This window comes from Equus asinus, chromosome 2 (assembly GCF_041296235.1).
Source record: "Equus asinus isolate D_3611 breed Donkey chromosome 2, EquAss-T2T_v2, whole genome shotgun sequence".
NCBI classification, from domain to species: Eukaryota; Metazoa; Chordata; class Mammalia; order Perissodactyla; family Equidae; genus Equus; species Equus asinus.
This window is the reverse complement of record NC_091791.1, coordinates 42,430,516-42,452,542: the sequence shown is the minus strand read 5'-3', so window position 1 is coordinate 42,452,542 and position 22,027 is coordinate 42,430,516. Positions and strand designations below refer to the sequence as shown.

The following is a 22,027-nucleotide window of genomic DNA, read 5'->3' as shown; positions in this document are numbered from 1 at the left end:
GAAATCCCTTTTATCAATCTCCTATGAATCTTCAAAGTAAATTATTCTTTATTCTCTCAGACTGAAACTTCACTCCTAGTACCTACACAATAGGGAAAAAAAGCTAACAGTGCCACCTTATTTCGCTGCTGAATAAACAACAGATCTGGCAAGTTCTCCAATTGGCTCATAATCCAGAAGCCTTTCTACCAGGCAGGATTGACTGGCATCAGAGCAAAGGCTTCTGGGAAATATAACCAGCTAGGTAGCAAGCGAAGGTCTTTAATGAGACAAGATGGAGTCAGCTTCAATCACCTAAATCAGAGCTATGTCCCACTATGGACACGACCACCTGCATTGGATACCATTTAGTCTTGTTCATCTATTTTCAGCCCCACTGGCACAAGAACCCATTAGAATTTTTCTTTTTAAAAAGGTTCTGCTGTTAAGAGAGTTTTTATCAAAACCGTCCACCTTCATCATGAAATCACCACATCAGGCACATCCAGATTACTGAAATTTCTCTCTTGCCCTCAAATCTTGTAAAGTTCTTCTCGCTTCCATTTCTCTCATGTACTCTTGTCCCTTCCTTCATTTCATAATTCAAACACCTCCTCCGTCTTTGTCTCTCACATTTTACAAACAGCTCCTTGATCAATTCTATATTCACCCCAGGGATTGGCGCTTATCTTTAACTCATCCATCCTCCCTTCTTTTATTACTTGGCAGAATATGCATGGGAAGCCAAAACGGCAAGTGGGAGGGTAACTCCAAGGATATATTTTAGCGCTAAAGAAAATGGAAAGCGTTGGGAAGTTGTTGAAAGGTCTAAGCCATACAATCTGCTTACCACAGTACCTCTAGATAAAGGACTCTTACTGTAGGAGCCAAATGCATAGACTTCGGACTCAGGCAGCATTGTGTGGTCTTGGGCAAAATACCTAACTTCTCTGACTTTGCTTCACATTTGCCGTCTCTAAAATGGAGCACACGCTCTCTACCTTTCAGAACTAAGAAAAAATGCACACTAATCCCCCAGTAGAAGACCTGAACCCAGTAAGTCTTCCATAAATGGCGACTTGCCACTATTATTGCTGTTAATGTTAATTAGGTCATTACCACACTAACATACTGAATCTAGGTACAAAATTAAATTCCTTATTTTCTGCATGACTCCAAAAAACAACAATAAAATAGTCCAGCTCAACTTTTTGACGCTATTGAGATTTAACGTTTAATGTTGACCACAAATGCCCTGAGTCCAAAGACAATCTTAACATTCTAAACTTCATTGAGTAAACTATAAATTAGTGTCACATATTCATTCAAATGAATTGATATCATTTGCAAAATAAGATGCCTATTTATATGAAATGTACAGAAAACATAAATTTATAAAGACAGAAAGCAGATCAGTGATTGCCTGGGGCTGGGGGAAGCAGGGATTGACTGCTAATGGGCCCCAGGTAATTTTGGGGTAGGGGTAATAAAAATATCCTAAAACTGGATTGTGGTCATCATTGCACAACTCTACAAATTTACTAAAAATCATTGTATTGTACATGTGCAGTGGGTGAATTTTATGATATATAAATTACACCTCACTAAAGCTATTAAAAATAATCTACTTTTTTGTACTACACAACACATTCCAAAATAAACTAGTATTTTTATTTTTATTTTAAAGCTTTCCATTATCAGCTCATCACCATGACTGTCAAGTATTTGTCCAAGACCATTAACATATTCCTCCACAGGCTAAAAGGGATGTTATCACTGCTTTCACCCGCAATCATATGGCTTTCGAAAAGACATCTTGAGATGCAATATCAAAGTCATTAACAGAAAGCATTTATAGGCTAAGATTATGTTCTGCATCTGATGGCTTCTCAGTCTGGACAGCAAATACTCAAGTTAGGAATGAATGGCTTTCAAATAGAAACTCATTATCAGTGCATAACTTTTATGCAGACATTTCAGGAAACAGAAAAGGCCCTTTGCTCTAAATACTTCTAATGGATTGAAATCAAATCATTAAAGCAGTGAGTCTTTAAAAATGCTCAGTACTCCAGGGCAGCAATGCCATAGCCTACATGTGCAATGGCCCCATGTGTTAAAATGAATGTTAAGAACAATATTACTATGATTTCACATAAATATAGCTGCAAAGAATGGCCATCAAATATTCTTCTTGTCCTTAGAGCACACAGCTTTTCCTTCAGATACTACTGCAAGTATTTTCACTATGATTTCTTAATATAATTTAAATACATGGCACTCAGTCCAAACTGGATCAATCCATTCTTGACTTCTCTGTAGGCTTATAACTGCTTATTACATGAAATAAATTGCATTATTATGGAACTTCAAGCTTGTTTATGCTTGCCCTTTCTTGCCCACAGTTAGCCCAGACAGAATCATATAGGATGCTTGCTGTCACTCCATCTTCCTCTGAGTCAGACCCAGCAAAGCGAGGCTGGGTTGCACTGGGCTCTGTTCTAGGACCCTGTCGTTTCTGAAACTCTTGCCACCTCATGCTCTTCAGTTTGGCTGAGAGATGTCGATAGCACTTTAATAATGGATTTAGTTTAATAAACTCAATAAAAAGGATGATATAAGGATAATCCAAACAGCTTGTGTTTTACGCTATTTACCGAGCCCATACTATGCTTTGGACACTGTGCTGAGGGCCTCACAAACATGATCTCTAATCATGGCATGTGTTATAATCCTCATTTATGAGAAAAGGGAAGCTCAGACAGGTTCAATGTCACACACCTAGTGAATGGTAAAGTGGCAACTGAATCGGAACCCATGCCCTTAGACACTGTATATTGTGTGTTCTGAGCCTACCTGCTTGTATGTTCCATAAATGCATTGCTGGACCACAGGACTCCGTAGATTCTCAAGGCAATGTCATGAATGCATTGATGCTGCACAGAGTATGGAAAGGGGGATGAATTGAATCTGATGCCCTATTGTATTTACTGTGTTGTCACTTAAGAGTTGTTGGATTTGGGTTGTGTTATCTCATCTCTTTCATCCTTAATTATCCCTTCTGTAAAATGGAGATGATCTGTCCTCCTTTACTCACTCAGATATTGTGAGGCATAAATGAGATCCCACATATATTCATTTTTCTAGACAATGAATATAAATTGTTATCAAGTTTCACTTTTACCAGATACAAGATATACAGTTACATTGGTACATAGGCCTTCCAGGAGTTGAACCTCAGACATTCACAGAAGCATATGATCAGATGAGGTGAAAAACTTTTTCTAGGATTGGGTGTTCCTAGGTTCCATCCTAAAGAGCAAGAGAGAATATGCCAAACAAAATCAGCCTTTAAATTTTCCCCATTTTATTTTGGTTAATGTTGAGGCAAGCATCTAGTGCAATAGTATTTTATCAGGAGTTTGATGGTCTCTACTATCTCATAATATTAAGATCTATGTGAATTTTTGGATAGTCAAAACCAGCAAGTTATTATCATAAGCCCTACAGGATTTTGTTACTGAGTGTTCTGTGTCCACAAAAGGAATTAAAAACTTAAAAAGACTCTCCTATAACTATTTCCATTAATTCTGGGTTTGCATTTCTCAGCAATCAAACCAATTCACTTTTCAAGGTTAACCAATTTATGAGATTTTATGTTGCAGAGCTTGAGACAAGACACTTATTTGGGTTGGAGGACAAATACACTTCCTTGGAAAGACAATTTAAAATCACAGATTATTCAAACTAGAAGGGACTTTTCAAGACTATGTAATCCCAGTTTTTCAAGTGAAAACCTGAAATGCCTTCAGAGGCCAGACAGATAATGCAAACAAGAGGCCTGAGCTAGAGAAACAGCAGCAGGGGCAATGATGAACTTGGAGAGCCCAGGGAATCCCACAAAGGTGGTGGAGGCATTCAAGTTCAGAAGTTTGTAAAACACTCTTCCTGGCCAAACCAAACAGTGCCTCCAGGTTCCATTGAGCCCAGTGACTTAAGTTTCCCATTTAAAACATTTTAAACTTAAAAGATGAAGTATTCAGAGCCTAGGAACATGAAGAGACTTTATCTCCTCTTTCCTTTGACAAAGAATTATTAAGCATCTGCCGTGTGCCAGCCCTGTTTTGCGCTCCAAGGATACAACATGGAGCAAGACAAATACGAGTTTTATTTTCATGGAATTTACCATCTGCAGGGGGAGGTAGATGTAGCAAGGACCAACATACAGAAATTCAAACTCTGATGGACAGAAGGAAAAGTACACAGCACTACAACGCCAGACACTGAGAAGTGAAATGTGACTCCAGCACAAGCAGGCTGGGCCCAATCCATGTTGGAAGAGCCCTGAAAAGGCAGTGTCTTTTTTAGCATATTTTCTAAAACCACAGATTTTCAGGGATTAAACAATTGAGGTGTGAGAAGAGATACATCTAGTATAGCCCTACCCTAGAGTACTTACTTGATAAATATTTGGCAAATGATTGAACGAATAAACAAACAACTGAAAACTAATCTCTAGAATATGTTTATTAATTACCAGAAGAAAAGATCAGAAGATATTTGATAAACTTTCTAATAATATTCAATTAAATTAAGACACTAATATTTAGAGAAAAAAAGAAAGAAAGAAACCATTGGTAAATTGAGGGGATGTTTCTTTAAAATGGGAATTTGATTCAATAAGGATAAGCACAGGCCACTAAAAATTTTTTAACCAAAAAAAACAAAATATGCAAGTACAAGATGAGGAAAACTTTCTAGGTATGAGACAGCAAAAAATGATTTAGACAGGAACAGTTGTATTTGATGACAACTTGAACACAGCAGAAATACAGCGTTATTGTAAAAAGAACTTCCATGATACTAGTCTCCAAAAGAAAATGCCTCCATGGCCACTATGGGTGTTTGGGTGTATGGCATATGAAAAATGTGGGTATATGAAAAATTAGTCGAGACCTATATAAAAGAAACAAAACTGTAAAAGGGAATGGAAAGTACGATTTCTGTTAAAAAATGAGTTACTGGGACAATCAACTAAGGAAGGCAGCACATCCCGAATGAGCATGGGCTCTCGGTCACACAGACCTGTACTGAGTGCCTCGCCCACTATTTCATTTTGTGCAAGCTGTTTAACTTCTCTGTGTCTCATTTTCTCCATCTGAAAAAATGGAATGATAATAGTACCTACTTTATCAGATTATTGTGAGAATTAAATGACAGCATAAGCAGCATATAGTATGACAAATATTTTTGGTAATAATTATCATTATCATCATTCTCTTCATCACTGATTGACCAGTAAAGATAAGGCTAAAAAGTAACAATTACTACCTTCATTTTATAACGTATTTCTGTGAAGATGAGAGAAAGTGTTCTCTATGTCCAGAAAAAAGGAAAAAGATGAAGAAAAAAAAAAGTGAGCCTAGTTTGAGCAAGAAAAGTTTTCCCCTTCATGCTGATAAAGCAATGGACTGAATTGCAAAGAGAAGTTTTGAAATATAGCAATGGGAGTCAAGAAGAAGGAGGAAAAAAATCTATCATAGATGATTTAAAAACTCACTAGCAAGGGTTCACCTCGATATTATTTAATAACCTCTAAATTCATCTAGCAGAGAACGCCACTCTTGCCAAGACAAATGAATGTATACTTGAGTTATTTTCCATCCATCACACTGACAGTAACCCTTAGGAATCCAGAAGACAGAGCACCACTCTATGATAATAAATGATTTACACGGCACAGGACTTCAGTGGTGGTACCAAAAGATAAGACAAGCCACAGAAGAGAAAGGGTCACGTGAGAAAGGAAGCTTCCTCTGTAATGAGCAGTGTTTTGTTTTATACTGTAGGATGAAGGTTCTGCTGATGTGTTCCACTTCATTCACCTCTCTGCACATCTTGAGGTGATATCTTCCCCAAAATAGTTCAATATTAGTTCTTTTGATCTCTTCATTTCTGAGGGTGGAGAAGGGTAACTCTGGACTGCATAAAAAATCATGATTATACTATAGATGGAATATAACTTTAGATGGAAATCATAGGATACTCTTCAAATAGAATTTTCAGAAATGATTTCTTATAATTACTCATAAACATGTAAACAAATACTCAAACACACACATATAATACTTTTAAGAGCCTGAAGTCTCCATTTCTGGACGTTTTTTCTTTAATTATTATTATTTCAAAAGTCATAAACTATACCCTTTTAGCACCTGCCTCTCAAAAAACCCCACTTTTTTTAGGCTAGGCATTTCCCCCCAAAACTCAAAAAGAAGGAGAAATGAACATGTTAATGCCTTAAGCAAAGCAATGAAAAGGGAAACAGTGGATGAATTCGTGAAGTATGTAAAGAGGTGGCAAGAAGTTTAAAAAGATGCCCCGTCCACAGTGGGCTTGTGATTTTATTTATTTGCCATTCCTTTTCAGGAGGACTGTTTTAAAGTAATACATTCAGTTTTATACCATTCAGTGCTATAGGAACAAGGAATCATCCAGTTCTTGTTTCTTTTTTTTCCCAACAAGAGAACATAGGTCTCCATGCTAAGTAATGCTAAGACATCTGGAAGGCAGAGTCAGACAGATTCTAATTTTTCATGTCATATTTTCCTTCTATGAAGAACAACAAAAAAGTCTGAAGGGAGATTTTGAAGAAAAGAAAAATGACTATTTCCTGATCAATGCTTCCACTATAAAAAAAGAAAGTCATCACATAGTTTCTTTCACAATATTCTGAAGCTTTTCAGATCTATAACAAGAAACATTGCTCATACAAATGTATGATGCAGTTGAGCATTACATTTTTATAAAGTTAAGTGTTAAATGAATGACTAGAAACTTTGAGCAATTCTTTCATTTTGCACTGTACCATACACTACAGGGGGAAAAAAGATTTTCCTCTAAAAACTCAGAACTAAAAAAATTCTATTAAGTAAAATCCATTTACACAAAATAAAGAGGAATTCACTGAATGGATCTTGTGGCAAAAAACTACTCTTACTTATCTGGGTGTCTGTGGGCTTACTTTTCTAAGCTTTGGTATCCTCAGACAGTTCCTAAATAGGAGAGCAGCAATTACCTAGAAAGAAGACCACGATTTACAGAAAGTTCCATGCTCGACAGCACAGACAGTGGACACTCCAGGGTTTATTCCACTGCATCTCTTCTTTATTCTCTCCTCCCACTGACATAATGAGTTGCCATTCCAGCCTTGGCAAAATGCTACCTGTCACTTTCAGATGTTTAATATTTCTCTGTAAAGGATGTGGTGACACCTGTCAAATCAGCACAAGTCTAATATAAGGCAATCTTGTCTGCCTCGCCATAATATAAAATGTGTTCCTCTGTCACCAATGATTTAGGCAAAGTGTGTCTTATGAAGATGGAAGCGTGGAGTTGTGCTAGCTTATACAGTGTGTTTGCCAGCCACCTGCACACGCAGGAGAGTATGGCCCATCCAACCTTCCACTTCATTAGTAACAATAACTCCAGAAAGGCAAAATTCAGAATTCCCATTTTTCTTTCTTGTCACGACAATCGCTTTTTCTTTCCTTTCATTCCAGACTTAGAAGCACTGTCAAAACCATAATTTATTGATAGAGCTGGACCCTTAAGATGATATACAGTATATCCAGAAAGGAGGTGTTTTTCTCTCACATTATCTCATTATTCCTTGGCCCAGATCTGGCAAAAGCTTGATGTTACCATAATACACTTGTTTCAGAAAATACCAAAAGTATTTTGCTTAACTAAGGTGTATTTGTCATCACTGACATTTAATACAATTAACCAAATTAAACTGAATGGCTGACACTATAATTATTTCACGTTCAAAGAAATACAGTGCTACTCCTAAAGAGCACGTATGCTCTAGAAGTGGGAAAATAAAATTAAACATCAGAAGGTCAATAGCATTAGATCTGCTCTTGACACATATTAATAATTTAAGCTATTTTCTTTTGCTTTTGTGGGGCCTAAGTTACTCCATCTCTATATGGAAGTCAGTGAAATGGCATCTGTCTTAAAGCAAAAATTCTGGTGAAGCTTAATCAGCATTTACGATCTTTAGACAGGCAAAGTAATTAACGTTTTATTTTTGATGCAGGTGAAAGTCATATATGTTGACACTAAATTGTCATGCTTTCTTTTTTCTGTACTAACTCTCATCCTTTCATTTCTTGGAATATAAGAACTCTAAGACACAGATATTTTCCCAACGTCCTACCACCAACTCTTGCCTATCATTCTGCTTCTAACTGCTAAGCCATATAAGTGAACACATGCTTTCGTCCCTGCTTCTTTATTTTGCTAATTCCTCTTATCCTTCCCATTTAGGTCCAATAAGCAAATGCACGACATGAAGCGGGATTCATAATGAAAGTGTTTACTTTCCTTATGATTAACTTCCCTGTGTAATTAATGCCCCCAGTCCTCTGGGCAGCCTTATTCCATCTACTCTGCTTTAACATGCTGTCAGCCGAATACATTTTCATATTTTAGAAGGAAGAGGAAAGAGAAAGAAAGCTTTCCAGTGACTCTCACGCTAAGATGTTTTTACCAAAAAGTACGTGCAATTATATTAGCTATTTTCATTGCTTACATAAAGTGCTATATTGGCTGATTCTCACCTGAGAAGATAATGATTAAATTACAAATGTAAATAGGCTCCTCTCGGAGACAATTAGGAACATCTTGAGGAGTTTTTAATAAGCTTATAAGGGGAAAGAGGACAAGAAAGAGACAATAGGGGCAGCAGTGCGGTTGTGACCACAGCGTGGAGGAATCCCATCTCCCACAGGAGCCTTCCTGAGGGACAGCCGAGATTCTCTCATTGCGAGTGTCATCTCAGACGGCTGGTCTGCCCGCAGTGCCCAGATGAGTTCCCTCAAACCAAATCATCTGCAAAGGGGCTGAGAGCTCGATGTGCTTGCTTTGCTTTCTCTGAAGCCTCCTTGGAAAGTACTCCTCAGCCTGAGCTCAGGCTGTTTGCCTTAAAAGGATAAAATATCTGTAGGAAAAAAAAACTAGCTGGCTGCAGAGACATCACATACCAGAAGGAGAGGCACTACAAGCCCAGAGCTGCTTTTCCAAGGGGGGCTCCTCATTGTTTCACCTTCATATACTCAACAGTTCTTAGAAGCATCCGGGACCCAAGAAAACAGTCATCCCAGCTAACGAGGCAGCTGCCCTCAGTAAGAGTGGAAAATAAACTTAGGATGACAGCTGATCCTAATGTGTGTCATATTTGAACAGTGGCCAGGACTCATGGCTGGCAGGAAAGAGAAAACACTTACCTAGGGAACAGAGTGCCTGCCACTTTTGTGGACCCCAGGTCCATAGCAGGCAACCCCAGAGAGCATGGTGAAACCGACAGGTCCAGATGCTATGGGGACCAGAGGGCTGGAGCTGCCTGGCTCCACAGCAAGCAGGGGATCTGGGGTGGTCAAAAGGGACCAAGGAAACTGCTTTCCCAAAGGATGGGAAACCAAGTAACCTGTAACAACGGAAGTTGAATGGCCTACTGAAGAGGTTCTCGATTCTGGCCGCATATTAGAATCACCTTAGGCGCCAAAATAATATGCCTACACCTCAGGTCCACCCCAGAGCAATTAAATCAGAATCCCTGGAGGTGGCACCCCAGGAGAGACACTTTTTAAAGTTCCCTAGGTGATCCTAAAATGCAGCCAGGGTAGAGAACCAACGGGCTAGGTAAGGTAATGATTAATGATTCAGAATAAACCATAAGACATTAGATAGTATACACCCATCATTTGGCAAAAAAAAAATCTACTACTACTTTTGCAAGCCCCTATGGCCTAGAAGTTTTAGGCAATAGAAGCATTCGACTCTTTAAATGGGAAGTTTATCCTGGCCCTTTGTTTAATCTCTCTCCCTCTCTCTCTCTCTCTCTCTCTCTCTCTCTCTCACACACACACACACACACACACACACACACACATCCTGTTGTGTTCTTATTAGAGTGGCTCCCAAATTTTGCTGCACATTGGAGTTACCTGGGGAATCTTTAAAAAATACTGATGCCTGGCTTCCGCCCCCAAACATTCTGATTTTAATTGGCTTTCAGTAAAACCTAGGCACTGGATTTTTTAAAAGCTCCCCAGATGATCCTAACGTGCGGGAAAGTTTGGAAACTACTATCCTATCTTATTTTTTCCGCTTTCTCCCAAAGTACTTCTGCTTCCTATTTAATTATTGGTGAACAGATACTCCCCTGAGAACAGCCTTTGTTAGTCGTTGGGTTTTTGTGCAATTGCCTAATCCTCCTGTCCCTTTGGGAAGCAGAGGAACCTAGTGGCTAAGGAGAATAGCTCTGGAGTTCAAATTTAGGCTCAGCCTTTCAGAAAGTGTGTGACCTTGGGTAAGTTACTTAGCTTCTCTGAGCTTCAGTGGCTGTTACCTCAGTGCTGTGAAATGGAAATAATCTGGCATCTTCCTCGAAGGGTTGTTTGGGTGCTAAAAGGGACAATTTTTGGAAAGCACAGAGAGCAGTGCCTGGCACAGAATAAGTGCTAAAAAATGTTAGCCATTATGACGATGATGGGCAGTGCTATTCTGACCCATTATTTCAGAAACCATGATGCGCTAACTTGCTCTCCTCATTCCTTTCCCCTGCACTGTGAACTGCACAAAGACCACCAAGCCCTCCTGGAAATCAGACTAATAGATGTTTCAAAGGGACAATACAAGCATTCAAAACAAGCATTGGTCTAAAGAAAAACATCCTCATGATTTTCTGCTGACATCTCAGTATGGCTCCCACTCCCAGAGGAGGCAAGCCTTCAATACATCATTTTGGGTGTCTCCTCTCTATGGCTGTCTTCATCCACAAAGTACTATCTTACTTGCAAATTCTGTTCCAATCTTATTGCCTATTTCCTCGCCCACAAAACCCATCACTCCTTTCCAACTTTGCAAATATGGCACAGCTTTAACAATACACATCTTGTTTAGCCCTTCCCTGCCCACCTGACACACATCTCTTCTTCCCACTCTACTCTCCTGCTTTTTTCATATTAATAACTATGATTATAAAATCCATTCAGAAACAAGATACTTTTGAGAGTATGCTATTAGTCCCACCTCTGGTTGAACATCTGTTTTGTGTAGCTGCAGTTTTTGTGCTATTGTTTACATTTACATGACAGTTTTGGAGGGAGAACATTCCTCTGCTCTTACAAACAAAATTATATTTAGAGAGTTCAAACAGGTTGCACATATTTAACTTCTCAGAAAATAAAATTTAAAGAGATGCCGAGGAATGCAGTCATTAGAGAAGATGGTGAGAGGAAAGGAGAACGGGTGTCAGAAGGCTGGGTGCGAGGAAGTAGAGAAGGGCTGTCAGCGAAGGGGTGGCAAACAGCGCCAGCTCAACAATTCAGATTAGGATTCAAAATGCCACAGATGTGATTGCATAATAAGCTGTTGAGCATACTGGTAAATGCTGCTTTCAGCGTGTGCTTATTTATCACATTGTCTTGCATTCTCCAAGCATAGAAGGTTCAAGTCGGAGGTTCTGAGTGCTAGCAACAGGCCCAATTCCCTGGATGGGCAGCAGCACCTATGGTAGAGATGGCAGAAAGAGCAGCAGCCTGGTGTTCGAATCTGGTTGCTAGGATACCATGGAGACCCTCCATTGCTAGGCAGACAGAAGAAAAAAAAAATGTGTCCATATGCCTTATAACCTGCAAACAGCAACAATAGAAATATCGTCTGCCTTCGTCTACCCCTTTCCATTAGGAGGCAAACCCAACTCTTTAGTGAAATAACAAGTAGCGGGAGCTTGGAAGTGTGGCCCAATAGAGGAAGGAAGCCGGTCATTTACATCCTCAGGCAGTCTCTAGAGCTACTCTATTTAAGGGCTTGTCAGTATTTTCATTATAAGCCCCATTCTAGGGGCCCACAACTTGACTGTGCTTCAAAACATCAAGAATCGGGGCCGGCTCCGTGGCCAAGTGGTTGGGTTTGTGCGCTCCGCTGCGGCAGCCCAGGGTTCGGATCCTGGGCGCGGACATGGCACCGCTCGTCAGGCCACATTGAGGCGGTGTCCCACATCCCACAACTAGAAGAACCTGCAACTAAGATATACAACTGTGTACAGGGTGGGTTTGGGGAGATAAAGCAGAAAAAAAAAAAAAAAAAGAAGAAGATTGGCATCAGTTGTTAGCCCAGGTGCCAATCCTTAAAAAAAAAAAAAAAGATCAAGAATAGGGTTTCAACAACATGGTCTCATACATTTTTATAAAGGCTTCCATGACTTCAATTTTTCTGCATAGACAGTAACATAAAATTAACAATGAAACTTAAATTGGAAAGTCTATTAGAATAACATTAAGTTGGAATTTAACTCCTCCACAAAAACAGGAAAGATGAATTTCAAAAACCAACTTCAGGTTCAATTCTCATCTATGTCCCATTTGCCTAGGTATGTGAGGAATGTGCAATGCTAGTCTGTGGCATAAAATTTGATTATTTTCAATGGGAACATTTTGAAGTGAGTGGAAAAAGAAACTTGGCTCCTTTAAGAGTGGAAATCAATTTCTTTAAGAGGTGTAATCATCCGCTGCTTGGTTAAATTAAATACTCCTACCTAGTTGTGATAGCTACAGCTATTATCAGGACTATGCTGGTAGGGGGTGGAGGATTGGACCAACATTCTGAGAGTCAGAACTTTACTAATGGGTAGGAATTGGTCCTCAGTGTAAAGCACACACACACACACACACACACACACACAAATGATCTTTGATTATTCTAAAAACAAGCAGAAGAGCCCTCTCACCTACTTTATAAAATAGAAACTGAGATTCTCATTCTCTCTGGCCTAAACTTGCTTTTCCTCACTTCTCACTATGGTATGGCAATACAGCCACTGGTGGCTGTCATTCCCCAGATGTATCCTCCGCTTTCTTTTGCTGCCTTGTCCCTTTGCAGATGGCCCTCCCCACTCCATCATCACTCACCTAAATCACAGCCACCCTTCAAATACTTCCTTTAAATATCTCCACTTCTAGAAGAGTTTCTGATACCATAAAATTAAATGGGCTCAATTATATTTTGCCAACTGTGTTAGGCACCTCCTCTGTGACTTATCTTACTCTACTTTCTAGAATATTTATTTGTGCAGTATTGTTAACCCCTTGTTAACTCATTGATGGTAGGACCTATATCTTGCTCACCTCTAATGCCTGGCGATAGGTTGCACATGACAGACATCCCATAAAACTATTGAACTGAGCTGTAGGGCACATTTGGAATTTAATTGCTACCTCTGAAGAAATCTATGTTTTAATATTATGCCACTTACGATTACACTAAAATTCTAGAATCCTCTCAACTTCCTACAGAATTTAACATACAGCCTTTAGAAAGATTCTATTTCTCTTGAGATGTACCAGTGTCAAGATTTAAAAGACATATAAGGTCTTGTTAAAATTAGTGCCTCCCTCAAAACAAGAAAAAATATTTCTTTTCATTCTCAGCTCTTCCAAAGTACGTCACAATCAACAAGTGAAACATTAAAGAACATGTCATCATTCTCTGAAATACAGCTACCTGTGGGGTGAAAAGCAACAGCTTAACAAAAATACAGAGATACTAACAACTTTCGAGAGGAACTGAAGTCTATCTAGCCCAACTAAAGTGACATGAAACCCTGGGACAGAAAAATGGAAAGGATTTGAGAATATTTACAATGGGCAAAGGGTTTAGATCAAAATACTAGAAACTGAATGTTCTATCCAATGATAGAGCCAATTTTCAGGAATAAAATATCATGAAATAAAATTGCTTTGAAAGTTCATAAGAATCATTATACGTAGACACAACCAACAGGCTATCTGATCTCATAAAATAGATTTTTACGTATGTATTTTTTCATTTTTAAGGGTTTATTTGATCAGTTTATATCATAACAAATACTCTAATAGTTTTACATTCTCAAGTAGTTATTTGGCAGCAGTGGAATATAGATTCCAATTTGCTACATCAGTTCTTGGCTTCACATTTATAACCGAGAAGGGCTTGGGGCTATTCCCATACAGGTGTGAAAGAGGCAGACAAACACCCCCCACACACACCCTTACTTCACAGGTGCAGCAGGAGTGCCCTGGCTCTGTGCTGGAATCTGGCAGAGCCTTCCCTCCAATTCCCAGCTTAAAAGGAAAATTCCAAACCCAAAATGTTAAGATGATTAAAGTTAATAAGTCAATTTACATTTGATGCTATTTTTAAATGATCATTAAAACACAGAAGTTTTTAAAAATTATAATCCCCAGAAGGCAACCTCAGTAAGCAAAAAGTAAACAAACATATTTGTGTACATCAGACAATTGAGCAGAACATTAGCTGGGCAGTTACCTGCATCTAAAGGAAAGGAAATAGAAAAGTAACATGAACGTGAATTTGAAATCAATCTTAGACTATTTAGATGGTTTCATTTTAACTTGAACTCACAATAATCTGCAAGTTTAAGAAAGATGACTAAATTTAACTTGCACTAAAGACGAAATATAAAGAAACACTTGTTGCCAGCAAGTCTGTAGAAATCAAATTATTTATAGTGAAATAAATTGAAATTCAAACAAGCCTTCTTCGGTTTGACAAGTTTTCCTAATTCTTTGTGGAGCTTTCTTGCACAATCATTCGAATGACATAAGATAGAATCATTTTGCATACAATATACTTCTCTTTCTCTTAAGAAAGGTATACTTACTCTACCACTTAAGCCAATTTTATTCTAGTTTTCTTTTTATATAAGTGTGAAAAAAGAACAGATGTTTTTCCAAAATTATTTAAGCTTGGAAGACATTCTATCGTTTTCTTCAATATAATCCTTCAGAATCACTAAAACCATCAGGGTGATACCTTAACAGCTGACTTCTTTAAAGCACAAGTTATTAAATAAATATCAGAACGCACAGTATTGTTCCATAGATAAAATGTTTATTATAACAGAATAATGTGAATTATTTGCCACACTAATTTCATTTTCCACCATGGACTTTTAAAAAAATTTAGTTGCTCTACATGTCAAGCACTAAGAGACTTCTAAAACTGACCACCTTCTACAGCTCATTCCCTACTGCCTAGATTCCCTTAGATCTTGTCTCATAGAATGTTTAACTGGAGTTATCAGATGGCTTGATCATGCTTCATCATAAAACCTATTAAAATGGTCTTGTTATAAAAGCAGAGTTTGTTCTTTGTTACCCCAAAGTCCTGCAGACACTAAAATGAGATCCTATGGAATGCTTAAAGATGCAGAGCTGTCTTTGAGTTATTTTTTCATTATGCAAAACTTGGCCCAGGAGAGATGGCCATGTACCTCGTTAGCTAAAACAGGCAAGCATGTCAGGACTGCAAATTAATTTACCAGAGAAAGTTGAAGTGGATGCAGTTCATTCAGGTTTCTAAGGCAGATCTAAGTCTGCTGAACTATTAGGGCAAGTTGGTGAGGTCAGAATCTCAGATATGTTTATCCTTATTGTCTCTTCCCCAAATTTTCACCGAATACAAACTCCTCCTTAAGCTAAACCTGCATAAGGAACAGCAAATGCTGTATGGGAACCAACAAGTTCAGGCACAACTCTAAGTTTTCAAAAGAATAATTAGTACATACTCGGGAGCTCCCAAAAATCCAATACATACAAATGGAGACGATCAAGTATTTATTCTTTCTCCTTATATTAATAACTTCTCTTTATGAATTAAAAGGTTCCAAGGGACTTTGTATTATTATGTAACACCTGTCATCCAGCCAATGTGATGTAATTAGAAACAGAGTAGCAAAACCCTTCATTTTATCAATTCTGTCACTATCTATTAATTAATGGGGCCGGCCCATGGTTGAGTGGTTAAAGTTCTGTGTGCTCTGCTTTGGCAGCCCTGGTTCGCAGGTTTGGATCCCAGGTGTGGACCTACTCCACGCATCAGCTATGCTGTGGAGGCATCCCACACACAAAGTAGAGGAGATTGGCACAGATGTTAGCTCAGGGCTAATCTTCCTTACACACACACAAAAATACCATTCATTTGGGTGCTCTCCCTCATTCTGTATCAGTCTCATGTTCCTGCCACTTACTCAAAGACTCTGAGTTGAGTGGTGTGTAACAAGTTTCATTCAATTTTCTCACTGAAGTTATGAAGCCCACTGACATCAGAACTACACAGTTGTCTAAAGCGCTAGAACAATACCAGAAAGGTTGCATCAGAAGCCAGGAGTAAGGCAAACAATGTGTCCACATTGTCAACAAAGGTAAGTATATTTCCCTGTATTTGACCCTGGAAATGTGCAATCCTCTTGGGAGCTGGAAGAGCCCCCATTAGTAACATTATGCAAATTCCTTAAGGAAAATAAGCAATATTCTCCCTCAGATGTCATGAAAAAATATTCTTTTAAAAAATCAACACACTAGACTTCCATTTGTGGATTGTAAATGTCATCCAATTCAGGAAATCAAAAAACCTCCCCTTTTATATGCGTATTTGCTTATTTTTGACACTTTGATGATGACACAACATCAGGTTTGAAAGTACCAGTGAGAATCGCCAGCATGTAGCGAAATCCGGGAGAGCCACGAAAGCATAGAAAGTAAGGGTGGTATCAGACGCATTTCATTTCAAGTCTCACGAGCCTGCATTTAGGATTTTCCAGCTGAGCAGGTTTGCCAGGGCATCGGGAGACGGGGCTTTTTATTTCGCTTCTCACACGCACTCACACACACAGCCGGACACACCTGGGGCGCGTTTAAACTCTATGTACCCTAAGTGGCATATATGAATGTACATGTATATTTTTTTTAAAAAAATAGCTTAACATCTGACAAAGACGTGAAGGCAACGTAGGTGCAGTGAGTCTGGCTCTAAGAAACGTGAACAGCCCCGCAAGAAGTGCCTGTTAAAATGAAACATTTCTGAGGATGAGGACAGACATGGCAAGCAGGAGGGGTGGGGGCCGACAGACATTACAGAGACCCGCAGCTCCCCACTGCCAGGGTGCCGCATGGACCCGGCGCGTAACCCCTGCTTACTGTGGGCTCTTGGGGTAGAAGGGCAGGGTCACATGGCTGAGATCCTGGATGTCGAAAGCGGTGGGCTCAGCGGAGATCGCCTGCCGCTTGGTGCGCGGCTCGCCCTGCAAGGTGCTCGCGCTCTGCTTCTGCGCCTGCTGGGTGGCCGGCCGGATCACCGAGCGGTACTTGTCCAGCTCGTTCTGCAGCTTCTGGATCAGTTCGTCCTTCTGATCCAACTCTAGCTCCAGCTCGTCGATGAGAGCATCCCGCTGCCTCAGCTCCTCGATCTTCTCCTGAAGCGCGTACTGTAAATCCCGCAGGGTGCCCATGCTCCTCCGGGCTGCCAGGGGCTCCTTCCTGCCGCTGCTCCGCGTCTTGGGGCTTCCTCCCCTCTCTGATCAACTTTCCCCAAAGTCGCCGCTGCCTCCCGAGTGCAAAAGCTTCCTACTTGAGACCAAAGCCAGTCCTGGCTTCTGAGCATGCCCAGTCCGCCGGCTCCAGCCACCGAGAGTTTCAGTGCAGATTCCACTTCTCTGGGCTGACTGAGAGGCTGAGTGTCGGGATGAGCAAAACAGCAGGTCCAAGCCGGGATTCAACCCGAAACGCTGCGGCCGCCTCGGCGCCGGGGAGAAGAGCCGGGAGGAGCGGTGGCAGGGGAGCGGAGAAGGGGACTGGGATGAAGGCTCCGAGGCAGCGCCTGGTCGGCTCGGGTCACTCGTGCTGGGCGCCGGAGGAAGCCGGCGGTGCGTGTGGGGAGCCTGATAAACCTCTGGGGCGCGCCGGGGGATGTGCGGGCGGAGCGAGGCAGGAGCACCACTTTGGGGGTGGGGAGGCGGGAGGGAGAGGACAGGGAGGACCCTAGCAAACTAGGGAGGCGACAGCCAGCTCCAGAGCACACCAGTCTTAAGGACAACGGGCTACAATCCTGGCGACGTCCGAGGACAGAGCGGACTCTGCATCCTGAAAGCGCTGAGTTCTGGAGCTATCTTGGCCGCCAGTCTCAACAAGAAAGGCTCCCGAGCCGTGTGGCTGAGCCTTCTCTTCTACGCCACCTTTCCCACCGGGAGCGCCTCACACAGGTGGCTAACGCTTAAAAAGAAACTTGCCACTCTGGAGTTAAGAGGAAGACTGTGCCTAGAAGGGATTCCCCTTACATGCAGGTGCCTATGGGGAAGGTGTGGGGACGGGAGCTTCTGATATTTTTCCCCCGGAGTGGTGCCACTCTCCGTCTGTCTCTGCTAATTACTCTCCTTTCCGTCTCTTCCAAACTCAGATGAATGAACTTTTTTTAGGGCAAAGGCCAAAACGGGTTCTGGTCCTAGACAGCCGCTCAGCTTCCCCGCTATCCCTCCCGCTGGAGCTAGTGTCTGCAGAAGAGTTTAAGTTTATGGATGGGTCTTGCTTCTTCCATTTGCTTAATTTGGTGCAGGATTGGGGGGGTGGGAAAAATCATTGTTAAGCTCCAAAAAGTTCATCCCCAAATTGAACCAAACCTGTAAAAATATTACTTCCCTGAGAAACAAGCTGTTAGCACCGAATCCTTCCATTTAGATGGCAAGACACAAACTTTGAAGAAGAGCGATCACAAAAAGAAGGGGGAGCCTAGATGAGCTGCAGTAAATTGTGCACTATACCACCACCTGTACCCACCCCCACTCCATTCCTGCCCGGTTAATCTTTCCTAAAATGATAACAATTAGGTAGCATCCTTTCTGTCCAAGGGTAATTCTCCCATCATTCTAACACATATTTAGAATCTCCAAATATTTACTTCATACCTACCTAAATTCCTAATATTTATCTAAATTTTCACCAATTCAGACAATTTTATAGCATCTTTATTAGCACCCCTCCAATTACTATTCTGGGGCACTCAGTGTTGTAAACCTCAGTGTTCTATTTGGCCATTTCTTAACACTAAAACAAAGTAGATAGAAAATAGATTAAAACTGAATTTCAATCCAGAACTATTCACTGGAATCTAAATCCAGCCAAGGACACATATCAGTCTCAAAAAACTTGGTCATTTTCACTTTTGAAGACACAAGTTATTCTATCTGAGCTACGAAAAGAGAAAGAACGAACAAACCAGCTAGCAAGTGACATGTTAAAGAGCTTTTTGATTTAAAGTATACTTGTTTGTAATTAGAGGTGTCAATAAGAAAGGATATACAATCTTAAACATTCTTCCACACAGATTATGATCTAATTCTCTTCGTACAGATGACATAAAACACTTAATTTTTCTGCTTTCCAACACAGACATTTTCAGAAGTGCATTTATTTCAGAATACAATATATAAAATGGATAATTCCCCAAACATTTTCATTTGTAATGAACAAAACATGAATGGCTTACAAATACTGACGACAGTAAATAATACTTCTGAATTATTGTTGTTTTAATTAAAACCAAACCAAGCAGAAGTACTGTGGCTTTGTATGACTGACTCTATTCTAAAAGATCTTCTGTGACGTTTTCCTTCTCCCAAGCAAAAGGCCACATTCTTATCTTATTTAACCTATGGGAATTCTTTAATTCCATGGGAAAAATGTTTAAAACTAAATGACTTTTTCCTATAGATTTATTATAGGGGTCCATGAGGCCAAGAGTTTATGTCTAAAGATATATCAGAAGCAATGTATAGGGGATATCATCAGACAACTGCTAAGCAGGGTTATGTTTTAAGGTTCATTTGAGGCTTAAATGAGGTTACTTAATGTCTTCAAGCAGCACAAAGTAGAGAAGATTCTGCTTCATTTGTAGAAAGCATGTTTACATATAAAAAGGAAAATAGAAACTAAAGCATTTTCTCCCAAAATGAAAAAAAAAAGTACTTCAACCAAAAAAAATTCAGATATTTTAAACAAAACTGATGTTTTTAACACTGAGTTATATATATTTTTTCACTGTTTGAGCTATCATACATATATTGAACTTTAGGATATACGCATGTTACATTTTCATTTTAAATGGAATTCTTGTGATACAAAATATATTCCATGGTGAATCTCATAGTGAGAGTCAAGAATCTGTTGTAATAAATGCAAAGAAATGGTCAAGAAGAAATGACTATTACAATTGACTTATGCTTTAAAAAGTGTTCAAGGTACAAAAACATATTTGGTTATATTAGCCTATATTATGAAAAAATAATTTAATTTTTCCGTCAATACTTTATAATTGTATATACAAAATCCAGAATCCTAGGCTTTCTCTTCCATTCTTGAAGTCAAAGTAAATATTTTAAGTAAGTTTTTCAATGATGTTCTTGACTAGTTGCTTAGATGTCGAGGGATCTGGTTTTCCATCTCAACCTTTTGAGTGCTTCCAATATTTTCTTAAACATCTTTTGCATTGTACTTGGTAATAAATTTTATGTGAAGAATCAAGGTCCTGCATTTCAACAGACAAATTTTACTATGTGTCTCATAGTAAACTTAACTGGCTAAATTATGAGATCAAAGATCGGGCACAAGTCTACTTTCTGCTTATTAGGAAGTGGCTACCACAAATCTGGAATGCAATGGAGTGGAAGGGCATATACTGAGCTCTCCCACTGCCTATTGGGGATCAGGTCTTGATGTTAGATGCTAAAACATAGAACAATGCAATTTTGAAGGAACTGAATTCATACTCTAGAATTCCATAGTCAACTCACAACCTACTTTTCAGCAATCTCTCTTTGTCTTAGCTCCAATAGAAGCAAAGTTCTACCAGTAGCCAGACCAACCTCTGGCAAATTGATGCTCTTCAATTTTGCACCCAACCCTCATGACTGAAAATAAATATTATCATGCCTTCCTTAATGGAATCTCATAATAACTTAATAAGACATTCAATAATGCAGCTTAATCATAATACTGGCTATTAAAAAAATAAAGTCTGTTTAATTTATCATCCTTTACTAAAAACATAACTAACTTCAAAAGAACTGTGATAATTTTGTCATCCAATTGTCCATTCCATTGATGCTGTATTTCCCGGAAGATTCCTAAGTTTGAAATTTTCTTCTGCCATTTCATGTACATATCTTGAACAGCAAAAAACAAAAACAAACATAGCTGAGCTTTTTAGGAGATGGAAGCCACCTCTTGTAGAAAATCGCTAGAAGTAACAAGTACCTCTAAGAATCTAGATAGGAAGTTACTATTACTGGTAGACATACTGGTTTGCTCTAATTTGCTAATCTTAATCAAGATCACAATAAAAATTAACTTCTCTGAACTCTTAACGCATGACAGGCACTATTCATGTAACCCTACAAGTTGGACAGTATTATTATTTCCATTTATATTTGAGAAAATGGAGGCACAGATTCACCCACCTAATGAATGGCAAAGCCTGGATTTAAATGCAGCTCATTTGATGCAGAGCTCAGTCCCTTACCTCCTGCCCCTCCGTTGCCTTCTGCAGGACTTCCAAGTGTTGCTAATGTCTTGGTTTTGGATCCAGAGAAATAAAAGCATCCTTAACATTAACTAGCCTGACTTTGGGGTTGAGGAGGTAGAAAGAGAAGAAATTTGGAAACTCCTGAAAGAACAGGAAAAAGATTTTTTAAAAGTTCCTTTTCCCAAAACTAGCTTCACTCCAGCACCATTTCATCCTGGCTTAAGGTGACCAACTTGGACCCATTTTCCTCGGATTTTCCTGGTTTTAATACTGAAATTGCTTGGGACTGTCCTAGTTTTAAAACTAAAGTCCTAGGTACCCCTTAATCCCGGGCTAAACAGGAGGATTGGTCACCCTATTTAATTCAGGACTGCTGAATCTATTTTACAAATATTTTTAAATTTTGCTTTCAAAGTCACTGATAGAAAAGGAAAACAGAGGAAGATCTGTAATGATAATACCTATTATTTTAGGCACATTACAAACCCACTTACACATTTGTTTGTGTGAATATGTTTTAGAAAAGCAATCATCCTATTTCAATGCATAATAGTATACCACAGGAATTGTCTTTGGACTGTAAAGGGGAGTGAGTCAGACAATAGAATTTTAATTACAGTTTGATAAA

The 22,027-nt window shown here is 39.5% G+C and overlaps 1 protein-coding gene across 2 annotated transcripts in view; it reads right to left on the bottom strand.

Annotated features, from left to right (window-relative positions):
* The window catches only part of PRKG1 (protein kinase cGMP-dependent 1), a 1,184,543-nt gene that overhangs the window by 1,089,971 nt on the left and 72,545 nt on the right, over positions 1-22,027 (bottom strand). Inside the window, exon 1 of one of the 2 annotated variants that reach the window (XM_014866733.3) lies at positions 17,025-19,425. The exons of the other annotated variant lie outside the window; for it this stretch is intronic. Coding sequence (XP_014722219.1) covers positions 17,025-17,335 — 311 coding nt within the window. The 5' untranslated portion in view covers positions 17,336-19,425. Of the gene's footprint in view, positions 1-17,024; positions 19,426-22,027 lie in introns of those variants that run through there. 2 annotated transcript variants of the gene reach the window in all.